The sequence below is a fragment of the Panthera tigris genome, chromosome C2 (assembly GCF_018350195.1).
Source record: "Panthera tigris isolate Pti1 chromosome C2, P.tigris_Pti1_mat1.1, whole genome shotgun sequence".
NCBI classification, from domain to species: Eukaryota; Metazoa; Chordata; class Mammalia; order Carnivora; family Felidae; genus Panthera; species Panthera tigris.
The window spans coordinates 120,282,658-120,309,166 of NC_056668.1; the positions used below are offsets into that span (position 1 = coordinate 120,282,658).

Here is a 26,509-nt window from a genome sequence, read left to right on the forward strand (position 1 = left end):
AAAAAAAAAATTTTAAAAAGATTCAGGAGATTCTAACAAATTTCATAAACACAATTCTATAATTATGGTTTATATTTTCAGTCTGTTCCAAATTTGATATTTAAGTACCTACAACATATGAGGTATGTATAAACGTAATTATAATATCATAATGGCTACCATATAGTGAATACCTATGATATTTCAGGTTCTATTATCCTAACAAACATACTTATTAATTAGGTATTATGTAATATGTCTTTTTACAGAGAAAGAAACTGAGGCTTAGCGAAATAAGTAAGTGGTTCAAGGCCACTCAGTTAATAAATAGAGCCAAGATTCCAAATTATCTTTTTTGACCCCAAAACATATGCCCTTCCCACTACCTCTATATTACCTTCAACATGAGTTTCTTTAAAAACATTAACAACGGACACCTGGGTGGCTCAGTCGGTTGAGTGTCCGACTCTTGATTTCAGCTCGGGTTATGATCCCAGGGTTGTGGGATCGAGCCCCATGTCTCAACTCCATGCTGAGCGTGGGACCTGTTTGGAGTTGTGTCTCTCTCTCTCTCTCTCTCTCTCTCTCCCTCTCTCTCTCCCTTTGCCCCCTCTCCCACTCTCTCTCTCTGTCTCTCAAATAAAGAAAATTATAAAAAAAATAAAAATGATACCAGCAAAACTCTATAAAATGTTTCTTTGTTATAAAGCCCTAGACACCAAAGGGCATCTTGAGGGGCAGTGGGGAAGAAAAGTGGTAGATATAGGGGTAAGAATAAGTATAAGAAACATAATCAGGGTGAATTCACAAGGACTTGGCCTCTAATTCAGTACTGGGCAAGAGGAAGAAGTTTAAATTTACCAGTGATGTTTGGGAAGATAATGATTGAAATTATAGACAACATAAAAGGAGGAACCAGTTAGGTGGTGATGATGGTGGGTTGAAGGGAATGATAGATGATACTATCATCTTTAGATGATAAAGTGTTTGGTTTGGGACATGGGGATATGGAGATCCCCTAAAGGTGGTTAGAACATTTGTCTGGTTTATACTGAGGCATGGCTCATTTCCTCCAGATAGGTGCTCTTTCTTTGAGGGTATAATGCTTCTCAGATGGATGCCTGCGTCTACAGTCCCTCTGTGCCTTCCCCCAGCTCCCCACCCAGTGCATTGGGCACAGCGAGTCTTAAATAGGTAATACATGTGTCAGATAAAAGAGTAAAGGATTTAAAGTCATCTGTGTAGGTCAGGGTTTCTAAACAGTGGCACCGTTGACATTTTGGGCCAGATGATTCTTTGTTGTTGGGGCTATCCTGGGCATCGTAGGGTGTTTAGCAGCATCCCTGGCCTCTGCTTTCTAGGTACCAATAGCACCCTCCCCCCCTGGTTTTGGCAGCCAAAAACATCACCATCCATTGGCCAGTGTCCCCTGGGCGGTAGAATCACTCCCAGTTGAGAACTGTTGACATAGATAAAGTCCAGAAGAGTAGGTGTGTTCTCTGGTAGAGATTATATGGATAAAAGAAAAGAAGACTGAGGATTTAGACAGTGAGTATCCACCCTGCCCCCCAACTAATTGGGAGTCAGAAAGCAAAAAGCTAGCATGACAGGACAAACACATATCTGGGAAGTGGGTGGTATGGAAGTTGAGGCAGGAGAGTGTTCCTAGGGAAACAACTGATTGGAAGTGTCATGTTTTGTTGGATTTGGAGATTAGATCATTGGCCACATTGATTGTTTTCATCAGAACCTAGATTCCAGGTCATTCATGACAGGAAGGTCAAAATACTAGGATGCAAAGTTTTTGTGTGGCAGTAGGACCATACCTCACTTTTAGGAGAAATAGAAGGGTCAGATTCCAAGACCATCCAAGACCATTCACTTCCCTTATTGGTGGTGTTGTCATTTTGGCAGGATAGGCTTTCTTCCTCAGACAATTAATTTTGAGTTTTCTTCTTGGCTGTCCTTTTTTGAGATGTTCATATTCTTTCATCATGAGTTTTGGAAACTTTGCTTGTAGGAAATACTAGATATTCAACACACACACACACACACACACACACACACACACGCACACACACAAAGCTTTGTGCTTCTTTTACCTTAAAATAATAGAGTCTTAAAATAGTGCTCCCTCGGCACCATGTGCCATGTAGCACATAATGCTGGCAGATCTACAAGCTCCCCAACAAAGAGCTGAGATACAGCACAGGAGTGAGTGGGCACAGCTCTGAGCTCATTTTCTAGAGAGAGATTGACAGGACCCTGGCACAATCTACTGTGCATTCCAGACCTGGCCAGCACCTCCTCCCAACTCACTCTTTCTTTCCCCTATGGTCACCGTCCATTTCTATCATCACGGCCATAGAAACATTGTTTTCCTGTTGTTGCTGTCAGTAAGCCTAAAACATTTAACTTTCTTTTTTTTTGTTTCCTCCTTTTCCCTCCTTGAGATGCTTGGTGTTTATTAACTTTTTACAGGCCTTGACTTTTCTTCATATTCTTCAGATTAAAGTATTTTTCAATGTATTTAGTCAGTGGTGTGTTTAGCCTGTATCTGACAATAGCTATAGTACATCTCCTCTATTTTGGTTGTTTTAAATTCGTTTGTTCTACAAAATCGGATCTGTTTTGTTCCTTCAATCCCTGTGTCTCTCAGGGAGGCTTCTGCCAGCTAACCTCAGATCAGGGTGTGTGCCAATTAGTAACACAAACTATGAGTCATGCAGGCAAACTGAGATTCACTCAGTAACTGTTTGAGGACTTACAGGGAGTAAGGCAGTGTGCTGGCTACAGAGCTGGATATGAAAATGAATAAGAAGACCAGCCCTCAAGAAATTGACAGTCTCATAATACAAGTATGTAAATGACTGTGTTCCCACAGCACCAAATATATCTTTTATTGTAGTACTTGATACTTGTGTTAATGGTTCTTTCCAATTACTTATGACAAATACATTAGGAACCATGGAATGGTACACTGTGTTAGAGAGGTTTAAGGCAACTCATTTACATATTGCTTGTCGTGTTTTTCCTCCATTTGTTTTTTTATTGTTGACATAGGTAAAACAAACCCACATCACTGCTAAGTGAATATTGGAATATGTGTTACTTCTTAAGATCAGTATTCTAGATTGTCTTCTACCATGCTATGAATTAATGATGCCTCGTTCTTCTTGTGGTCTTATCCCTTTGTTCTTCAGCTGTGCTAACATTTAACACACCATGCTTCATCCTGAGAACCTTCGAATGTGTAACACATTTTGTCAGCAATGTTCACTCTCCTCGTTTGCTCCTCCTCATCCTTCAGAGCTCAGTTCTGTTGTCATTTCTCAAAGAAGCCTTTCCTGACCTTTACACTAGGCAAGGTCTCCTGTTAAGGATACTCATGGCCTTCTGTATTTCTCCTCCATAGGACTTCGTCCTGTAGTAAGTAAGTGAGTAATTGAGTATTTGGTTTCCCTGGTAGAAAATATATTCATGTTTGTTTGCTAGTTTGCTTGTTTATTTTGACAGAGAGAGAGAGAGAGAGAGAGAGAGAGAGAGAAATGGGAGTGGAGAAGGGGCAGAGAGAGAGGGAGACAGAATCAAAAGCAGGCTCCGGTCTGTCAATGTAAAGCCTGACTCAGGGCTCGAGCTCATGAAACATGAGATTATAACCTGAGCCGAAGTCAGATGCTTAACTGACTGAGCCACCCAGGCACCCCGTGAATAGATGCTTTCTAAGTAAAAAGAGCAAATCAAGGGCATAAACAGGAGGCACAAGAGTATGGAGTGTCTGAAGAATCAAAGGTACTTTGGAATTCGGAGGGTGAAATAGGGAAGGCACCATACCCAAGGGTTCTGACTTCTTCCTGACTCTGATCTTCTCTCTGACTACCCTCTTCCTAGTCTGTGCTCCAGTCACACTAGCCTGCTCTCTGTTTCTTGAACATTCCCACTGGTTCCTACTTTTATTAGGAGCAGCTTTGCACTTGTTGCTCCCTCTATCTGGAACGCTCTTACCTGAGATCTTACCTCTTTCTCATCATTCCGACCTCACCATGGAGATCATTCTCCCAGGAGACCTTCCCTGACCATTTTGTTTGCCCATCAATTTACCATTTGATTTTCTTGATATCACTTATCATTATCCAAAATTCTTATTTACTTATTTGAATATTTATTTATTACATATCTCCCATAGGTGTAAGAAGTTCCATGAGTGTTGGGATTTAAAAAAAATTTTTTTTTAATGTTTATTTATCTTAGAGAGCACAAGCAGGGGAGGGGAGAGAGAGAGGGAGACACAGAATCCAAAGCAGGCTTCAGGCTCCGAGCTGTCAGCACAGAGCCTGACGCGGGGCTTGAACTTACGAGCTGTGAGATCATGACCTGAGCCGAAGTGGGACGCTCAACTGACAGAGCCACCCGGGCGCCCCCAGTGTTGGGATTTTTGTCTGCCCTATTCTCACTAGGTCCTTCACACTTAGAACAGTACCTTCACATAGTAGGCCTTTAAATGTTTGAGTGATTGAGTTGTACCTGGAGAGGAAGGCAAGGCCCCAGACCAGGAAAGGCCATTTGTTGTGGTAAAGAGTTTATCTCTTATAAGTAGTGGGAAATTATCAAAAGCTGTTAAGCAGAAGGGTAATATGACCAAATTTACATTTTAGAAAGAATATTCTTTAAAATTTTTTCATGTTTATTTATTTATTTTTGAGAGAGACAGAGCACGAGCAGGGGAGGGGCAAACAAAGAGAGAGAGAGAGCATCCCAAGCAAGCTCCTCACTGTCAGCACAGAGCCCGATGTGAGGCTCAAACCCATAAACCATGAGGTCATGACCTGAGCTGAAACCAAGTCAGATGCTTAACCGACTGAGCCACCCAGGTGCCCCTGGAAAGAATATTCTTGAATCAGGGTAGACCGTGGATTTGAGAGGAATGAGAGGAAGACGGGGAAGTGTCTTTGAAGACAATTGCTTATTCAAGTCTCTGCTCTTATACCTAAAAACACTCCCCACCCCCAGTTACTCTATTCTTTTACCATGCATTCTTTCATGGCATCATCCTTATATGAAATGATAGTTTTAATTACTCATTTGTTTCTCCCCTCCATTAAAATATAAACTCCAGGGATATAACAGAATCCCTGTGGACTTAGGATGATCTCCCCACTTCCCCCTAGTTTTTGGCTGAAGCAGCTAAAGGATACCATTAACCCAAGTGTGGCACACTAGAGAAAGAGGGGCAGCAGGTTTGGGGTGGATGTGTTGCATTTGAGGTGGCATGGAGCAATTCTAGGAGATAAGTAGAAGGTAGCTATTTGTGAGAGGATGGAAATTATGTGAGAAGCTGGCCCTAGAGTTGTAGATGGGTGAGTAGTCCTGTGCTGACAGCATTCATGAGTGTGGGTCAGATTTCTTTACAGACAACAGTTAGTTAAAAAGAGAAGGGGACCAAGCATATAACCCTCAGCAGATACCAGCATTTAACTGGCAGTCAAAGGAAGAAATATTTACAGAGGAAACCAGAGAACATATACTTAGAGAGGTAGGAGGAGAAACAGCACAGTGATATCATGGAAGCTTAGGAAAGTGACAGTTATTTTTTTTAATTTAAATGTTTGTTTATTTTTTTTTTTTTAATTTTTTTTTTCAACGTTTTTTATTTATTTTTGGGACAGAGAGAGACAGAGCATGAACGGGGGAGGGGCAGAGAGAGAGGGAGACACAGAATCGGAAACAGGCTCCAGGCTCCGAGCCATCAGCCCAGAGCCCGACGCGGGGCTCGAACTCACAGACCGCGAGAACGTGACCTGGCTGAAGTCGGACGCTTAACCGACTGCGCCACCCAGGCGCCCCATAAATGTTTGTTTATTTTTGAGAGAGAGCGAGTGCTACAGCAGGGGAGGGGCAGAGAGAGGGGGAGACAGGATCTGAAGTGGGTTCTGTGCTGACAGCAGAGAGCCCAAAGTGGGGTTCAGATTTGAACCATGAGATCATGACCTGAGCCAAAGTTGGACGCTTAAGCGACTGAGCCACCCTGGCACTCCAGGAAAGTGAGTTTTAGGTAGGATGAAGTGATGGTCCGGAATCAGTATTGCAGAATGGTCAAGTCAAATAGAAATGAGCCTGTAAATCTGGAAATAAGGAAGACAGTGGTTATCACAGTGAATATACTTTTCATGAATGATGAGAAATCTGAATTGTACTTGTATCACATTTGGTTGAGGTAATGAGAGGTTATGAGGAAACATTGAAGGCTTTGTTAGGTTGTATTCCGTACATACGGATCGGTACCAGTTCACAAGGTTCTGGCATTTAAAGCAGACACAGGAGGGTCACCTGGGTTGCTTAGTTGGTTAAACCTCTGACTCCGGATTTCAGCTCAGGTCATGATCTCACGGTTTTCTGGGTTCGAGCCCTGCATCTGACTCTGAGCTGGCAGTGCAGAGCCTGCTTGGGATTCTCTCTTTCCCCTCCCCCACTTGTGTGCTCTCTCTCTCTCTCTCTCTCTCTCTCGCTCTCTCTCTCTCAAAATAAATAAACTAAAAAAGAACTTAAAAAATTTTTAAAAACAAAGAAAGCAGACACAGAAGAAAGCTGGAATGATCCCAGGTTAGGTATTGGGAAGATAGATGGTTAACTTGAAAGGTAAGGGGTAAAAAGAACCTCATGAGTAGGAACCGGTGAGGATTGGTCAAAGCAACCATTGAGCTGGAAAGAGAGGTTGTAGTAAACTGCTTCAAAACTCTAGAACCTAATTAGGCCTTCTAACAACTAGGGGAGTGCTGGATGAAAGTAGCGGCAACTACTCTCAGGTAAGAGGGTGTGTGCAAACTGACCACTGTCTTTTACTCCTCAGTGCTTCTGTGGGTATGGGAAAAGCAGCTCCCATTACTGGAGTGAGTGGCTGCTACTAGGACAAGCAGTAGGGACACTGTCCTACGAAAATTTGGATGTTTATGCTTTGGTTTATGCTTTGGTGGTGCCCCACGGGACAGGCACAGCTGCTTACCTAGGTTCCAGCCCTCTCAGCTGCAGTGGCTTTCTTAACCAGTGTCTGTTGGGAGATTTAATGGTTTTTTTCTGGAGCCAGACATTTAAGAAAATCTTTGTCAGCTCACTGACACAGAGAGAACAGAAGTCACAGAAACTTCAGTGACTACACACAACAAGGAATACACACTTTGCAATAATAGTTTGGAAAAGTCACACACTGACAACTCCAACCCTCAAGGAAGAAAAATCAGCAATCCCTGAGGAGGGGGTAAACCAGATTTCTAGAGTTATCACATTTATTTTCAAAGGAATACGTTTTACGCATCTCACTGACTGAAGGAATTAGTCACACCCTAAGGAATGTTTGATGAATTAATCTGTTAAAGACTAAAATTAAACATTAAGATATAAAATTACACATAATAAATAGTATAATTTAAAACTGTACAATTCAGGACTCATGACATTTCCTTATAACCACTTTCAACTCCATAATGACTCTGTCTTTCCTGTAAATAGCACCTCTCAGTACTCAGTCTTACAAGTTATTAAAGCAAGGCGCATTTTTATATATTAAACTAACAAAATAACAGTCTGGGTGAGATTATGGCAGAAGTGTTTCACTCATACATTGCTCTCATATTTTTTAATATATTTATTTTCATATAAAATTAATGTCTCCAAATAGTTATCAAGCACAACCAATGCTCCAGACGCTCCCTGAAGCACCATCTGGTACAGGCACCCTAGCTGAGAAGGCATTGGAAGTGGTATTATAATCAATATGCAGTATTGACTATAACATCAACTGTTGCAGCTTTGGCCACATATGAGGAGTTGGAAAGTCTTCTTACCCTTGGACTCAGTAATCTCACACTTAGGAATGAGGGAGATTTGGGGGAAATAACCCAACAGAAGCAACAACAGCTCATCAAAATTTGACCTCGGGAAATAGGGTCACTGCGAATGTAATTAGTTAAATTAGGATGAGACCATAATGCAGTAGGGTGGATTTCTAGTTCAGTGTGACTAGTGTCCTCATACAAAGACAGCCACATGAAGACAGACATATGGAGAATTTCATGTGAAGGAGAGGGGTTGGAGTGATGCAGCAATGAGCCAAGAAATGCCAGAGATTGCTACAGACTGCCAGCACAAGGCAAGGAAGGACTCCATTATAGATTTTAGAGGGAGTGTGGCCCTGGCAGCATTATGATTCTGGACGTCTAGCCTCCAAACTGAGACAATAAATTACTTTTGTCTTAAGCTGTTATGGCAGCCTAAGGAATCAAATACAATGGTCAACTGATTTTTGACGACACCAACCAGGCAATGTGGAAAAACGTGTCTTCAACAAAGTTGAGAAAACTGGATTTTCATTTGCAAAAGTATGAATGTGGACCCTTGCCACATACTATATATAAAAATTAACTCACAAAATGGATCAAAGACTCAATTTAAAGGATAAAACTTTGTAGTTTTAAAGAAAACATAGAGGAAGATTTTCATGACCATGAATCTAGCATCGACTTCTTAAATGGCACCAAAAGCACAGTTAATAAAACAAAAAAATAGATAAATTGGACTTCATCAATATCAAAAACTTTTATGCATCAGAGAACACTATTAAAATATTTTCATATTTTTGACAACTAATTTTTCTTTAATTTTCTTAACTGTTGGAAGTCTCTGAAGTATAAAAATTGCCCCAAATTTAATAATAAATAATAAAAAATAAAGCCATGTTGAAATTATTTTGACATAATGTACAATTTGCATTTTAAAAATATGTCTTTGGGGCACCTGGGTTAAGCATCTGACTTTTTTTTTAACTTTATTTTTTATTTTTTAAAATTTAATTCAAATTAGTTAGTATATAGTGAAGCAATGATTTCAGTACATTCCTTAATGCCCCTTACCCATTTAGCCCATCCCCCCTCCCACAACCCCTCCAGCAACCCTCAGTTTGTTCTCCATATTTATCAGTCTTTTGTTTTGCCCCCCTCCTTTATATTATTTTTGTTTCCCTTCCCTTATGTTCATCTGTTTTGTCTCTTAAAGTCCTCATATGAGTGAAGTCCTATGATTTTTGTCTCTCTCTGACTAATTTCACTTAGCATAATACCCTCCAGTTCCATCCACGTAGTTGTAAATGGCAAGATTTCATTCTTTTTGATTGCCGAGTAATACTCCATTGTGTGTGTGTGTGTGTGTGTGTGTGTGTGTGTGTGTGTGTGTATACACACCACATTTTCTTTATCCATTCATCCACCGACGGACATTTGGGCTCTTTCCATACTTTGGCTATTGTTGATAGTGCTGCTATAAACATGGGGGTGCATGTGTCCCTTTGAAACAGCACACCTGTATCCCTTGGATAAATGCCTAGTAGTGCAATTGCTGGGTTGTAGGGTGGTCCTATTCTTAGTTTTCTGAGGAACCTCCATACTGTTTCCCAGAGTGGCTGTACCAGCTTGCATTCCCACCAACAATGCAAAAGAGATCCTCTTTCTCTGCATCCTCACCAACATCTGTTGTTGTCTGAGTTGTTAATGTTAGCCATTCTGACAGGTGTGAGGTGGTATCTCATTGTGGTTTTGATATGTATTTCCCTGATGATGAGTGATGTTGAACATTTTTTCATGTGTCAGTTGGCCATCTGGATATTTTCTTTGGAGAAGTGTCTATTCATGTCTTTTGCCCCTTTCTTCACTGGATTATTTGTGTTTTGGGTGTTGAGTTTGATAAATTCTTTATAAATTTTGGATACTAACCCTTTATCTGATATGTCACTTGTAAATATCTTCTCCCATTCTGTCAGTTGCCTTTTAGTTTTTCTGATTGTTTCCTTTGCTGTGCAGAAGCTTTTTATTTTGATGAGGTCCCAGTAGTTCATTTTTGGTTTTGTTTCCCTTGCCTCTGGAGACGTGTTGAGTAAGAAGTTGCTGTGGCCAAGATCAAAGAGGTTTTTGCCTGCTTTCTCCTCGAGGATTTTGATGGCTTCCTGTCTTACATTGAGGTCTTTCATCCACTTTGAGTTTATTTTTGTGTATGGTGTAAGAAAGTGGTCCAGGATCATTCTTCGGCATGTCACTGTCCAGTTTTCCTGGCACCACTTGCTGAAGAGACTGTCTTTATTCCATTGGATATTCTTTCCTGCTTTGTCAAAGATTAGTTGGCCATACATTTGTGGGTCCATTTCTGGGTTCTCTATTCTATTCCATTGATCTGAGTGTCTGTTCTTGTGCCAGTACCATACTGTCTTGATGATTACAGCTTTGTAGTATAACTTGAAGTCTGGGATTGTGAAGCATCTGACTCTTTTTTTTTTTCAATATATGAAATTTATTGTCAAATTGGTTTCCATACAACACCCAGTGCTCATCCCAAAAGGTGCCCTCCTCAATACCCATCACCCACCCTCCCCTCCCTCCCACCCCCCATCAACCCTCAGTTTGTTCTCAGTTTTTAACAGTCTCTTATGCTTTGGGTCTCTCCCACTCTAACCTCTTTTTTTTTTTTTTCCTTCCACTCCTCCATGGGTTTCTGTTAAGTTTCTCAGGATCCACATAAGAGTGAAACCATATGGTATCTGTCTTTCTCTGTATGGCTTATTTCACTTAGCATCACACTCTCCAGTTCCATCCACGTTGCTACAAAGGGCCATATTTCGTTCTTTCTCATTGCCACGTAGTACTCCATTGTGTATATAAACCACAATTTCTTTATCCATTCATCAGTGGATGGACATTTAGGCTCTTTCCATAATTTGGCTATTGTTGAGAGTGCTGCTATAAACATTGGGGTACAAGTGCCCCTATGCATCAGTACTCCTGTATCCCTTGGGTAAATTCCTAGCAGTGCTATTGCTGGGTCATAGGGTAGGTCTATTTTTAATTTTTTGAGGAACCTCCACACTGCTTTCCAGAGTGGCTGCACCAATTTGCATTCCCACCAACAGTGCAAGAGGGTTCCCGTTTCTCCACGCATCTGACTCTTGATCTCAGCTCAGGTCTTGATCTCAGGGTTGCGAGGCTGAGATAAAAAAATACATATGTATGTCTAGGAAAATTTAGTCATTGATATCTTAAATGTGCAGTTAGATTTCTGGAAACTGACTACGGCCTATAATGTGGAAGGTGTGCATCTTGGTGTGCATCTTGGTGTGTTTGCTTTGTAATTTCATCTAAGATAGAGGACTACAGTAGGAAAATCATGTCTCTGATTTGTGCTAATGATAATGGTGGCTGTTTGGATCACTGGAGGAAAAAGAAGTAACGTGTTCATGAATGTAGGTGAATGCTATGATTCTCATTAGTAGAAGTGAAAAATGAGGGGCGCCTGGGTGGCTCAGTCGGTTGGGCGGCCGACTTCGGCTCAGGTTATGATCTCGCGGTCCGAGAGTTCGAGCCCCGCGTCGGGCTCTGTGCTGACAGCTCAGAGCCTGGAGCCTGTTTCAGATTCTGTGTCTCCCTCTCTCTGACCCTCCCCCGTTCATTCTCTGTCTCAAAAATAAACGTTAAAAGAAAAAAAAAAAAAGAAGTGAAAAATGAAAGGGAAGGACACTATTAAGAGAGTGAAAAGAAAACTCACAAAATGGTAGAAAATATTTTTTTGCAAATCATGTAGTTGATAAAGAATTAATATTTAGAATATATAAAGAACTATTACAACTCAACACCAAAAAAAACCCCAAATAAAGCAATTCATAAATGGACAAAGGACTTGAATAATATACAGATAGTCAATAAGCACATGAAAAGATGTACAATATCATTAGTCCTTGGGGAAACACGTATCAACTACAATGAGATACCACTTCACACCCATCAGGATGGCTATAATTAAAAAAATGGAAAACAACAAGTGTTGGTGAGGGTGTGGAAAAACTGGAACTCTTGTATACTGGTGGCAGGGATGTAAATGGTGCAGCACTGTGGGAAAAAGTTTGGCAGTTCTTCAAAAACTAGACTTACCAGATGACCCAGCAATTCTGTTCGTAGGTATATGCCCAAAGGAATTGAAACAGGGACTCAAACAGGTACTTGCATAGCAGTGTTTATAGCAGCATTATTCACAAAGGCAAGGGGGTAGAAACAACCCAAATGTTGGGAAATAAGGGTGATGGTAATATATAACATTGTGAAATGTACTTGATGCCACTGAACCGCACATTTAAACATGCTTAAAGTGGCAAATTTATGTTATATATATCTTACCACAATTTTTTTTTTTAATTTTTTTTTCAACGTTTTTAATTTATTTTTGGGACAGAGAGAGACAGAGCATGAACGGGGGAGGGGCAGAGAGAGAGGGAGACACAGAATCGGAAACAGGCTCCAGGCTCCGAGCCATCAGCCCAGAGCCTGACGCGGGGCTCGAACTCACAGACCGCGAGATTGTGACCTGGCTGAAGTCGGACACTTAACCGACTGCGCCACCCAGGCGCCCCTCTTACCACAATTTTTAAAAAGAGAGAGAATCACGGGGTAGAGAGTATGCTAGATCATGGGATGCAGGAAAGGACGGAAGCCTGAGAGGTTGGCAGGAAGACACGTGTTTGAGGGATTAATGGTTACAGTGAGTTTGAAGGGAAGGTATTTTTTTTCTTAAGTTTGTTTATTTACTTTGAGAGAGACAGAAACAGTGGGAGTGGGGGAGGGAGAGAGAGAATCCCAAGCAGGCTCCGCACTGTCAGTGCAGAGCTGGGCGTGAACCCATGAAGCTGTGAGATCATGACCTGAGCTGAAACCAAGAGTTGGACGTTTAACTGACTGAGCCACCTGGCACCCCTGAAGGGAAGGTATTTACAGAGTAAGATTGAGAGAACTGAAATAATAGCTAGATGTGTTGACTAATATATTGGAATGTTAAAATTTCGGGTGTAGAATGTTTCCAGGTAATAAAGTTGAGGATGTGCCCATGGGTGTGGACTGCTTAAGAAGTGTGGGAAATGACAGTCTAGGGAATTGAATGTGGTCAAACTCACACAGAGGGGCACCTGGAATAGGGTAGACAGCAAGCCTGAGTTGTATGTCAAAGATTAGTAGATGTCCGTGGTTGAATTTGCAGGAGCCAAAAAGGAAAATGACTTATTTCTATGATATTTCTTAGTTCTGTACTTTTATTGTAGTGTTGACCCAGAGTTTGTTGAACTTCTTCTAATTGGACAAATTTTGATAAGCTTAGTAGGTTGCAGAGGATAAGCCAGTCCCAAAGGTGAGAGGTATAGAAATAGGGTCAGGCAATATTTCAGCTCTTCTGTGTAGCCACAGATGTTTTTATCTGATTGTGTGTTTCAAGTAAAATGAAGGGAGGAAGCATTGGCTTCTTGCTTTTTAAAGTGTATAAGCAAGTCTTTAAAGGCCTTCTTATTAGATGTGTTTTGTTTTAGACGTGTGCACGTTGTACTGCTTCAAAAAGAATATCTTTTTTGATAGAATTTGATCTAGAATTTCATTTTATTTATCACATTATAATTGTTACAAAATGTGTTCAGTTTATAAAATGAAAAAATCTTTCGGCAAGCCCCATCTAATTAAATTATACTTTGATATTCCAGTGTTGCCTCTAATTTTGTTTTCTCTTGTGCCAGATCTTTTATTTACTATAGTCTCTGATTTATATTGAGTCTCAAAATACTGTTTTTATCATTCTTAGGAAAACGGGAAATCATTTTCACAACTTCATTAGTTGGCAAGACCTAAGAGCTATTGAGCTGGTAAAATCTTGGAATAATTCATTCCTAATGAAGGTAATCTTTTTCTTATCTTCTGTGGTTTAGATATTACTGTCTTCCCTGTAAATGTCCCTTACCTGTATAATCTCCTGCCTGTGCTGTTTTAGAATGTTGAGAAGAGAATACACATATGCACACTCCTCACATCAGGGAAACTTCATAATTGTCACCCAAAAGCATATGTGGTAGACTAAAGTACTTAACAACTACACTTCAGGAAGCCCTGAGAAGGTTTAGGATGGACCTCAGCGTCTCATGTGAGTGAGAATTCATGTTACCATTCTTGGAGAAGTGGACAAAATGCAGATCATGTCCAGAAAAAATAGAGAAATGTCCAAATTTCATAATCTTTTGTTAAAAGTGGAGAATGGATATCAAGACGCATAACTGGCTGACAGCCACAAGCTCTTCATCTGATGCCTACCACATCATGGTAGCAAATGACAATGGTTGTGACTATGACAGTGACAATAGTGGTGGTGGCAGCATAAGTGTGGGGTTACTGAGTCAGAGGGTAAGACAGTTTTCCAAATGTGGCCAGACCTGCAATATGTGATGTTATAATTAATATTGCATGCTGCAATTTTAAATATTCTAATGCCACACAGCTAAATGCCTTTTCAACTCAGGTGCCTCTACAGAATGATGCTTCAGAGAGTATCTGGAGCATTGATTTGACTCAATAACTATTTGGAGACACTAATTTTATATGGAAACAAACATGAATATATTATAGAATATGACAGCAATGCATGAGTGAAAGAAACACTTTTGCCATAATGTCACCCACATTGGTTTTTCTTTTGTTAGTTTAATATATGAGGATGCAGGGGCGCCTGGGTGGCTCAGTCGGTTGAGTGTCCGACTTCAGCTCAGGTCACGATCTCACGGTCTGCGAGTTCGAGCCCCGCGTCGGGCTCTGTGCTGACAGCTCAGAGCCTGGAGCCTGTTTCAGATTCTGTGTCTCCCTCTCTCTCTGACCCTCCCCCGTTCATGCTCTGTCTCTCTCTGGCTCAAAAATAAATAAACGTTAAAAAAAAAAAATTTAATATATGAGGATGTACCTTGCTTTAATAACTTGTAAGGCTGAGTACTGAGAGATGCTGTGTACAGGAAAGAGTGATTAAGGAGTTGAAAATGATTATAAGAAAATGTCATGAACATTGAATGGTATAATTTAAAATTATACAATTTATAGGGATGCCTGGGTGGCTCAGTCAGTTAAGCGTCCGACTCTTGATTTCAGCTCAGGTCATGATCTCACAGTTTGTGAGTTCGAGCCCCACATGGGGCTCCATGCTGATAGTGCAGAGCCTGCTTGGGATTCTCTTTCTCCTTCTCTCTCTGCCCCTCCCTCACTCACTCTCTGTCTCTCTCAAAAATAAACAAACATTAAAAAATAATAATAAAAACAAAACTGACTTCATACACAAAACTCTGCATTTAAAGCACTTCATCTACTTGATATTGAACATGCACATGATGCTTGGTTTCTCTTAGGAAAAAATGTGCATGGATTCTTACAGTTTAGCACACATGATTCCAGGGCCTGTCCTGCCAGTGGAGGAACCCCACCCTGCACCCATCCTATCCCAGATCCTTATGGTTTATTGATTGAGGCTCCTGGAAATGTTTAGGGTGTATGTGCCAGAAATGGCACCAAAGTTGTCAGTTTAGCCAAGGCTAGCTCCAAGCAACTTGATGAAGTAATTAAAGTGTGTTGGCAATCTCCTGGCACCATTGTTTTCCTCCAGTCTTTCCAGCAGCCATGCTTCCTCTCACTGTTGTTCTGATTCTTGCTTAATGATTGCTAAGGCTTCTCTTTGCTTTTAGCACTAAATCTTAACTCCCTACCATGGATCAGCTCTGTCTACAACTCTGACCATTTCCCAGACCCCTTCCTCCCTGAAGCTGCTAAGGATCTGGCTCCAGCTTTGCCAGCCTGCTTTTGTTCTTGTAGCACCCAAGCAGCCTCTCACCTTAAGACCTTCAGACCTGCAAGGGGCTCTCCTGCCATCATGACTGGATTCTTCTCATCCTTCTGGGCCCAGCTCACCTGCCACCTCCTCTGTGTGAGGCCTTTCCTGCCATCTTATTTATATAGAGTAGCATGACCCCCTTCCCCGACTCCAGTCTGCTTCAAACCACCCTTTCTTTCTTTCACAGCACTTATCATATTTCACAGATTTTGAGACGTATAATTTTTTCAACTGAAATTTTAATTGAGATAATTATAGATTCACATGCAGTTGTAAAAAATAATACAGGGATCCCTTATAGGCTTTGCAGGTTCTCTCAATGGTAACAGTTTACAAAACTGGAGTATAGCATCACAACCAGGATACTGACATTGATACAATCTGTAGATCATATTCAGATTTCCCTATTTTACTTGTACTCTTTTCTGTTTGTATGTGGGCGTGTTCTGACTTCTGTACAGTTCTTTTATATGTTCGTATGACCACCACCACAGTCGGGACGCTGAACTGTACCATCATTACAAAGGTCCCTCATGTTGCTCTTTTATTATTTTTAAAAAATTTTTTATTTAAAAAAATTTTTTAATGTTTATTTTTTGAGAGACAGAGCATGAGCATGAGCAGGGGAGGGGCAGAGAGAGAGGGAGTCACAGAATCTGAAGCAGGCACCAGGCTCTGAGCTGTCAGCACAGAGCCAGACATGGGGCTTGAACTCACAGACCGTGAGATCATGACCTGAGGTGAAGTCGGACGCTTAACCGACTGAGCCACCCAGGGGCCCCTTATGTTGCCCTTTTATAACCACAGCCATCTCTGTCCTGTGCACCTCTCCAGCCTCTTCCCATCCATCACTCCTCGCAACCAGTAATCTGTCCTCCATTAAAAATATTTTCTGACTTCAAAAATATTATATACCTAGAATGATGCAGTATAAAACCTTTGGGATTTGCTTTTTTCACTTAGTGTAATTCCCTGGAGAATCCAAGTTGTACCTGAATCAGTAGATTGTTTCTTTTTATTGCTGTGATGTATTCAGGGGTACAGATGCACTACCTGTTTTTTAAGGACATCTGTGAAATCCCAGTTTTTGGCTATTACAAATAGGGCTGTTTTGAACATTTGTGGTTTTTTAAATTTTATTTATTTTTTTATTTTTTTAAATGTTTATTTATTTTTTGAGACAGAGAGAGACAGAGCATGAATGGGGGAGAGTCAGAGAGAGAGGGAGATCCAGAATCTGAAGCAGGCTCCAGGCTCTGAGCTGTCAGCACAGAGCCCGACACGGGGCTCGAACCCACAAATCGTGAGATCATGACCTGAGCCGAAGTCGGACGCTTAACTGACTGAGCCAGCCAGGCACCCCTGTTTTGAACATTTGTGTACAGACATTTATGTGAACGTAAGTGTTCATTTCTCTAGGATAATACCCCAAAGGTACAATTAATTGCTAGGTCAAATGGTAATTGCATGTTTTGTTTTATATGAAACTGTCAGAAAACTTTTTCCAGGATAGCTGCATCATTTACCTTCCCCCCAGCAATGTGTGAATTATAAGACATACTTTTTTTTTCTAATTTAAAAGGGGTGATTTTAAGCAGGATATATTTTTGTAAGATTTTATTTTTAATTAATCTCCACACCCAACATGGGGCTTGAACTCACAACCCCTAGGCCAGGAGTCACACATTCCACCAATTGAGCCAGCCAGGCGCCCCAAGCAGGATGTATTCTTAACCATCAATAAGATGGTCTACAAAATATGTAGAAACACAGGAAGTTTGAGCACTGAATGAGATGAAAAGGAAGTTAAAAGGGCTATAACTTTCAGTTATAAGATGAATAAGGTCTGAGAATCTAATGTATTACATGACTATAATTAATAACACTGTATTATATAATTAAAATTTGCTAAGAGTAGAACTTTTCAGCAAAACGAAAAGGAAAAAAAAAGGACAAGGGATGCCTGGATGGGTCAGTAGGTTGAATGCCGCCTGACTTTTGATTTTGGCTCAAGTCATGATCTCATGGGTTCATGAGTTTGAGCTCCACATCAGGCTCTGTGCTGACAGTGAGGAGCCTGCTTGGGATTCTCTCTCTCTCCCTCCCTCTCTCTCTCTGCCCCTCCCCCGCTCTCTCTTTCCTTCTCTTTCAAAATAAATAAACTTAAGAAACAAAGGACAAAACTAAAATGTAGAGAGAATTGAGTCTATACATTTTCTTGATTGTTACACTTATTATTTATTAAATAAACCCAAACCTTTATATTTATTTTTTAGGGGAGGGGTGAGTAATAACAGAGGGAAAAATGCAAGAAGGCAGTAAATTCTCTATAAGTGAATATTCTTTAAAACATCAGTTTCAGAAGTTGAATTGTCCATCGGCATTCTTGTAGTAGGTGGCAGGATAGAGTTTTTGTTTTTGATTTTTTTTTTTACTATGTCTTACAAACCTTAAAACTCAAAGCAAGTTTTCTGTGAGAGGCTTTTTCTTTTTAACTAAAGATTTTGCTTACTAAGAAGCAAATTTAAAACTATATATATTTCATCTTTGATTTTGTTAAGTATAGGTAGTGTTCAGTGAAATCATATATCCCAATTTTAGGTACTTAGTGTGTAGGGAAATTTCTCTTATGGGTTAATAGTAACCTCATTCAAAATATATTTCATATAGGATTATAGCCTATCCCTTGACTCTTCCCCTTTTCTTTTCTTTTTCTTTTATATTTTTTAAGTTTTTGTTTTTTTTTGTTTTTTTTTGTTTTTTTGTAATCTTTGTACCCAGTGTGGTGCTCAAAGCCATGACCCGAGATCAAGAATCGCATGCTTTGCTCACTGAGCCAGCCAGGCATCCCTTTCCCTTTTTTTTTTTTTTTTTTAAGACTTTATCTTGAGGGGTGCCTGGGTGGCTCAGTCGGTTAAGCGTCCAACTTAGGCTCAGGTCATGATCTCACAGTTCGTGGATTCAAGCCCTGCGTCCAGCTCTGTGCTGACAGCTCGGAGCCTGTTTCAGATTCTGTGACTCCCTCTTTCTTTGCCCCTCCCTGTTCACGCTCTGTCTCTGTCTCAAGAATAAATAAACATTAAAAATAATAATAATAATAAAATAAAAGACTTGAGCTTTTTGTGTTTATTAAAGAAGGACATAGTAGATGTGTTATATCTCGTATGTTAGGATACAAATGTCCACTTGGGGTAACATTGCTTTACTTCATGTTCTTAGGTGCTGAGAACACTAGACGTAGTTGAATGATTTGTTATTGGGTTTGTTTTCATATGTGTAGAATTAATATAGAAATATCAAACACCATTAAGTGCATTTTCCTAAAATATCTTTTTTTTTTAACAGCTAATACAGAGCTCCTGCCGAGTGCTACACTTTTTCACTAGAAGTAAACGATTTTTTGCAGTCAGTATGTTCAGTTTCACAAACCAGCATGTTTCTTTGAGATTGGCCTGGATTTTACAGAACCTGGTTGAGGTAAGGAAAGATTGTGTGTGCCTGTGTTTGTGTGTGTGTATGGACTACAGGAAAGACAAAATTAAAGGAATAAAGATAATAATTTGATTATTTCAGGGAAAATTAGGTGTCCACTACATATTGGGATAGAATACAAGGAATCTTTACTCGGTTTTTTTTTAAACCTTTTTATTGTGAGTCATAACACATAATAGAAAACGGAACAAAACAAAACTATACCACCCAGTGATACACTGTGAAGCAAACACCTGTGTAGCACTATTTAAATCAAGAAACAGAACATTATGAAACTGTGTATCAGATTTTCTTTCCACTTTTACTTTTTTACTTATATGTTTCTTTCTTAACACTATCTTTTTGTTTTACCTGAATTTTTTTTGAATTTTGTATAAATGGAATCCGTGTTTATTTTTTTGTGTCTGACTCCTTTTGTTTAATATTATATTTATGAAATATACCCATATTGGGTGTAAATTAATTTTTTACATTTTCATTGCTATTTGGTGTTCAATATATGATTATATCTCTATCTGTTTATCCCTTCTGTTCATGTCCTTTTGAGTTATTTCTAGTTTGGGGCAATTATGACTAATACTGTCTTTGAAGTACATATAAATGCATTTCTGTTACATCTATACATGGGAATGAAATTTTTAGGGCATGAATGGATATGTGTATCTTCACCTTTAGTGGATAGTGTTAAAAAGTTTCCCACAGTTTATGACAATTCACATACCCACTATCAGTCAATGAGAGGACTTCTTATTTCATTTACCATCATAATTGATACTATCAGGTTTTTTTTATTATTTTAGCCATTCTGGTACTTAAATAGTGCTTTCTCATTGTGATTTTAGACTGATAAAAAAGAAGATCCAACTGCATGCTGTCTATAGGAGAAACACTTTAGATTCAAAAATACAAATCATTAAAAAGTAAAAGGATGGAGAAGATCTCTCATGCAAACAGCATCCATAAACTAAGTGGCTATGCTAATATCCAGCAAAATAGACTTTTAAAAAAAAATTTTTTTTATTATGTTTCTTTATTTTTGAGAGGCAGAGAGAGACAGAGTGTGAGCAGGGGAAGGGCAGAGAGAGAGGGGGACACAGAATCCAAAGCAGGCTCCAGTCTCTGAGCTGTCAGCAGAGAACCTGACGTGGGGCTCAAACTCACAAACCAGGAGATCATGACCTGAGCCGAAGTCGGATGCTCAACCAACTGAGCCACCCAGGCACCCCAAAATAGACTTTAAAACAAAAAATGTTATTAGAGATAAAGAAGGACATTTTGTAATGATAAGTCAATCCATCAGAAATATATAACAATTATAAACATATATGTATGTAGTAACAGTGCCTCAAACAAATGAAGCAAAAATTGACAGAATTGAAGAGGAAAATAGACAATTCAACAGTAATAGTTGGAGACTTCAACACTCCACTTTTAATAATGGATAAAACAACTAGACAGAAGCTCAACAAAGAAATAGAAAACTTGGACAACAGTATAAGCTAACTAGACCTTTTATAGAGATCTCCAGTAACAACAGAATATACATTCTTAAGTGTACATGGAATGTTCTCCAGGATAGATCACATGCTACACCATAATACAAGCCTTAATAAATTTAAAAGGACTGAAATTATACAAAATATTTTTCTGATAATGAATGAAATTAAACATAACAGATATGGGGCTCCTGGCTGGCCTAGTAGGTAGAGCATGTGACTCTTGATCTCAGGGTTGTGCGTTAAAGCCCCACGTTGGGTGTAGGTTACTTAAAAATAAAATCCTTATGGGGCGCCTGGGTGGCTCTGTTGGTTAAGTGTCTGACTCTTGGTTTTGGCTCAGGGCTTGATCTCACAGTTGGTGAGTTCAAGCCCCACATTGGGCTGTCCTCTGTCAGCGTGAAGCCTGCTTGGGAATCTCTGCCCCTCCCCTGCTCGTGCTTGCTCTCTTTCTCTCTTTCTCAAAATAAATAAATAAACGCTAAAATAAAATAAAATCCTTAAAAACATAATTAAACATAATTAGCAGAAAAATGTGGAGAGTTCAAAAATATATGGAAATCAAACAGTGTATTTTACAAAAATTTTAACTTTTTTTTTTTTTTTTTAATTTTTTGAGAGATAGAGAGTGTGGGCAGGGGAGGGGCAGAGAGAGAGGGAGATGCAGAATCCAAAGCAGGCTCCAGGCTCTGAGCTGTCAGTCCAGAGTCCAATACAGGTCTCGAAACCATGAACGCATGATCATGACCTGAGCCAAAGTCAGACGCTCAACTGACTGAGCCACCCAGGTGCCCCCAAACAATGTACTTTTAAATAACCAGTAGGTAAAAGAAGAAATCCTAAGAGAAATTAGAAAATACTTTGAGATGAATGAAAATGAAAACATACCAAATTATGTGTTGCACCAAGATCAGTGTTTAAATAGAAATTAATAGCAAGACTATTATGTATAGAGACTATATATATTTTTTATTTTTTTAATTTTTAAAGTTTTAAATTTATTTTGAGAGTGACGGGGGGAGGGAGAGAGAGAGAATCTCAAGCAGGCTCCACACTTTCAGCACAGAGCCTGATGCAGGGCTCAATCTCAGAAACTGTGAGATCATGACCTAAGCTGAAATCAAAAGTTGGACACTCAGCAGACTGAGCCACCCAGGTTCCCCATGTATAGAGACTATATTAACAAAGCATCTAACATTGTACCTTAAGACACTGGCAAAAGATGGCAAACTGAACCCACAGGAGCAGACGGGAAGAAATATAAAGACAGTGGTTTTTCCATGTCTTTTTGTGGCTTGGTAGTGCATTTCTTTTTGTCACTGATTAGTGTTTCATGGCCTAGATTGTTACAATTTGTTTATCCATTCACTTGTTGAAGGACACTTCTGGTTCTAATTTTTGGCACTTGTGAATAAAGTTGCTATAAACATTTTTGTGCAGGTTTTATATGAACATAAATTTCAACCTATTTGGGTAAATACCTAGGTGTGCAATTGCTGGATCCAATGTTAAGACTATGTTTAGCTTTGTAAGAAAATGCCAATCTGTGTTCCAAAGTGACTGTACTTTTTACACCCCTACCAACAGTGAAAGAGAGGGCCACATCCTTGCTGACATTTGATACCAGTTTTGGATTTTAGCCATTCTAATAGGTGTGAAGTAGTGTCTCACTGGTTTAATTTGCAGTTCTTTAACGCAACAAGATGTTATAGAAATATGCCTTTTCCTTTTAAACATTGACAAGGACTTCTAGGATATATTGACTAGAAGGGATGGTCACATACATTCTTTTTTCATTCATTCCTGATCTTGGAACAAAAGCTTTAAACATTTCACCATTTAGTAAGAATTTGTAGTAAGTCTTTTTTTCTTTTATTCTTTTTAAATACTTACTTATTTGGGGAGAGAAAGTGTGCACGCAGGAGGGGCAAGGAGAGAAGAAAAGAGAATCCTAAGCAGGCTCTGTGCTGTCCGTGCAGAGCCCAACACACTGCTCAAGCCCACGAACTGTGAGATCATGACCTGAGCTGAAATCAAGAGTCAGATGCTTAGCCAACCAAGCCACCTAGGTGCCCATGTACTAGGTTTTCTCATGCCTGGATAGCTCAGTCGGTTGAGTGTCTGACTTCAGCTCAGGTCATGATCTCACAGTTCATGAGTTCAGGCCCCACATCAGGCTTGCTGCAGTTGGTGCAGAGCCTGCTTCAGATCCCCTGTCCCCTTCTCTGTCCCTCTTCCATTCTCGTGCATTCTCTCTCTCTCAAAAAATAAACATAAAAAAAAAAAAAGATAACCTTTCTCAAATTAAGGAAATTCTCTCTTATTCCTAGTTTGCTAAGACTCTTTTAAAAAAATTTTTTTAATGTTTATTTATTTTTGAGGGAGACAGAGACAGAGCACAAGCAGGGAAGGGGCAGAGAGAGAGGGAGACACAGAATCCGAAGTAGGCTCCAGGCTCCGAGCTGTCAGCACACAGCTTGATGCAGGGCTCTAACTTGTGAGCTGTGAGATCATGATCTAAGCTGAAGTGAGATGCTTAACCGACTGAGCCACCCAGGCCCCCCTTCTAAGACTCTTTATTATTAGTGGATGTTAAATTTATTAAATACATTTTCTGCACCTATTGTCTAAGAGTGGCAACCTACTTGAGGTTTGTAGGGTGTCTTGAGTTTATTCCTTGGTATCTTCTGTTGCTTTTAAAATTTTACAGCCATTATTTTCAAAAGGCATTTCTAGTCCATTCTCTTTATCTCCTTTCCTTCTAGAAAATTTGATTATATGCATGTTGGACCTTCTCATTAAATACCCTTTGTCTCTCACTCTTTCATATTTTCCATTCTTTTGTCTCTTTGTACTTCATTCTGGATATTTTCTTCTAACCTCTCTCTCATATCTATTCTCTCTTACGTTGCTTCTAATGTGCTGTTAAAACCCATCCATGAAGTTCTTAATTTTTTTAGTTCTAGAACTTTTTTCTTTACATAATTAGCATGGTATTTTAAAGTCCATGACTATTCTAGTATGTGTAGCCCCATGGACTCTGTCTTTCTCTCTCTTTTATTTTCATGTTCTCTTGTTTCCTCAGAGGCCTGATTATTTCATTTCTTTTAAATTTAAAATACTTTATGGATGTATGATTAACATACAAAAAGCTGAACATATTTAATATATACAACTTGATGAGTTCGGTGAGCCTAGTTACTTATTTGTATGCATGTGTATGTATATCAGCTAGACATAGTATTTGGAAAATTGTGTGTAGAAATTATGAGAGCCTTAACATAGCATTTTCTTGCTCTGGATAAGATTTATGTTTCTTCCATTTTTCTAGACACCAGGATTACCTCAATCCAGTTTAGTGACTGAGATGATTTAAAACTGAGTTTCAGTTCCTGTGAGAACCTGTCTTTCTGGTTTACTCTTATTCATAGAGTAGAGGCATTTGGAGTCTTCTCCCAAAGCATGGAGAGTTGACCTTGATCCTCCTACCTTGGGAAGCCCTAATATCAACTCTGTCTTCATAGCCTCATATCGACCTACTACCTATCAGAGGACTGGGCTCTCAAACATTTTTTGAATGAACAGATGAATTTACTACTTGCCAGGCATTGTTGCTACTCACTGAAATACAGATTAACCTTTGTCTAATCTGGAACAAATTTTAGAATCACAATTTCTAAATTTAAAGAGAGTTTGAAATAAAGTAATATTACTTTAAGCACTCCATACTTAAGTTTTACAAAACTTGAATCTTCAAAATACTTGTTACAAACAATCTACAAGTGACTTCTTTTTTTGGAATTTATGTCATTTTCATTTTATTGATCCTTTCTACTCTTAACATATAATCCATCCGTAAGTGTATTCATTTGTCATTCTTTTTATCTCATTTATTTAGGAAGCATTTTTTAAACATCTGTTATATGCCAGGAACCCTCCTAGGTGTTGCGCTTATAAATATGAATGCAATTTAGTTCCTGCTCTTAAGTAGCTTAGGCTCTAGTAGGGAGGTAATGATGTTGTGAGATAATGGCCACACGGAATATAGCCATTGGATGACAAGTTTGGCAAAGCCAGGAAATGCTAGTCTTGATGGACAAATAAGAGAGAGGTGGTAAAGTGTGATGCAGGGCACTGTTTCTACTATGTTAATAATATCTTGAAAAGAAATAATATATTGGGGGCACCTGGCTGGCTCATTTGGAAGAGCATGAGATGCTTGATCTCAGGGTCGTGAATTCGAGCCCCATGTTGGGCATAGAGCCTCTTTAAAAAATAGTAATAATGATATTTCAATAAGCATTTCATTTTCTCTATTAGGTATTTTAAAGAGCTTTTGATACTTTTGTTTTCTGTGGCATGCTTTACACTAAGGGTTAGCAGATTTTTTCTGTAACATGCCAGTTAGTGATAATTTAAACTTTGAAGGCCATGAGGTTTCTGTCATAACTACTCTGCTATTGTAGTATGAAAACAGCCATAGATGATACATAAACAGGTGAGCATGGCTGTGTTCCAGTAAAATTTTATCTGTGGACACTGAAATTTGAATGTCATGTACTTTCCATATGTCACAAAGTATTCTTTAAAAAAAACAATTATAATATTTAAAAACCATTCTTAACTTGCTGTACAGAGTTAGGCAATGGGTTGGATTTGAACTGTGGTCATAGTGTACCATCCCCTGTTTTAGACCTCTTATAGTTAAACCTATTCTTATGTTTAAAAAAATGTATATATATATATATATATATATATATATATATATATATATATATATACACACTTCTGTGATGAACAAAGTTTATTTGTTTATTCTTCACAAAAATACATGCTTCATGTGAAATTAAAGCCTTTTATACCTTATAGTAATTGCTTAGAACTGTTTGGTGTATATTTTAAAAAATAGTTTCTTTATGTATATATTCATTCCTTTTTTTAAAAAATTTTCTTTTTTTTTTTCTTTTCTTTTTTTTTTTTTTATAGAGAGAGCATGAGCAGGGGAGAGGGGCAGAGGGAGAGAGAGAGAGAATCCCAGTGCAGGGCTTGATCTCACAAACCATGAGATCAGGATCTGAGCTGAAACCAAGAGTCACATGCTCAACTGACTGAGCCACCCAGGCACCCCTGTATATATTCATTCTTATTTAAAAAAAAGGAATTATATTGTATTTATTCTTTGGCCTTTAATTGTGTACTTAATAATGTAACCTTTTTTTTTAATTTTTTTTTTAATGTTTATTTTTGGCAGAGAGAGAGAGACAGAGCATGAGCGGGGGAGGGGCAGAGAGAGAGGGAGACACAGAATCTGAAACAGGCTTCAGGCTCTGAGCTGTCAGCACAGAGCCCGTCGTGGGGCTCGAACTCACGGACAGCGAGATCATGACCTGAGCCGAAGTTGGACGCTTAACTGACCGAGCCACCCAGGCGCCCCAATAATTTAACCGTTTTGAGTCAGTTTTGTGCCATTGTGTTTTCAAGGTGCAAAAGGCAGTTGAAGAAGATAATTGCTGCTTTGGGACTATTGATACCTGGTTGTTACACAAGCTCACAAAAGGTAAAGATGATCTGATAGATCTGTCTCCAGTGACTGAAATTTTTTTTTTACTTATTTACTTTTTTTTTAATAATTTATTGGCAAGTTAGCTAACATACAGTGTATACACTGTAGTTTTGGCTTCGAGAGTAGATTCCCATGATTTGAAATTTTTTTAATGTTTGTTTATTGTGGGTGAGCAAGCCGGGGAGGGGCAGAGAGAGAGAAGGAGAGAGAGAATCCCAAGCAAGCTCCGAACTGTCAATGCAGAGCCTGATGTGAGGCTCAAACTCAGAAACCATGA

At 39.2% G+C, this 26,509-nt stretch overlaps 1 protein-coding gene across 4 annotated transcripts in view; it reads left to right on the plus strand.

Annotated features, from left to right (window-relative positions):
* The window catches only part of GK5 (glycerol kinase 5), a 76,695-nt gene that overhangs the window by 10,920 nt on the left and 39,266 nt on the right, over window positions 1–26,509 (plus strand). For all 4 annotated transcript variants that reach the window (XM_042998616.1, XM_042998615.1, XM_042998613.1 and 1 more), the window contains exons 4-6: window positions 13,624–13,717; window positions 19,027–19,158; window positions 26,151–26,226. In XM_042998616.1, coding sequence (XP_042854550.1) covers window positions 13,624–13,717; window positions 19,027–19,158; window positions 26,151–26,226 — 302 coding nt within the window. The remainder of the gene's footprint in view (window positions 1–13,623; window positions 13,718–19,026; window positions 19,159–26,150; window positions 26,227–26,509) is intronic.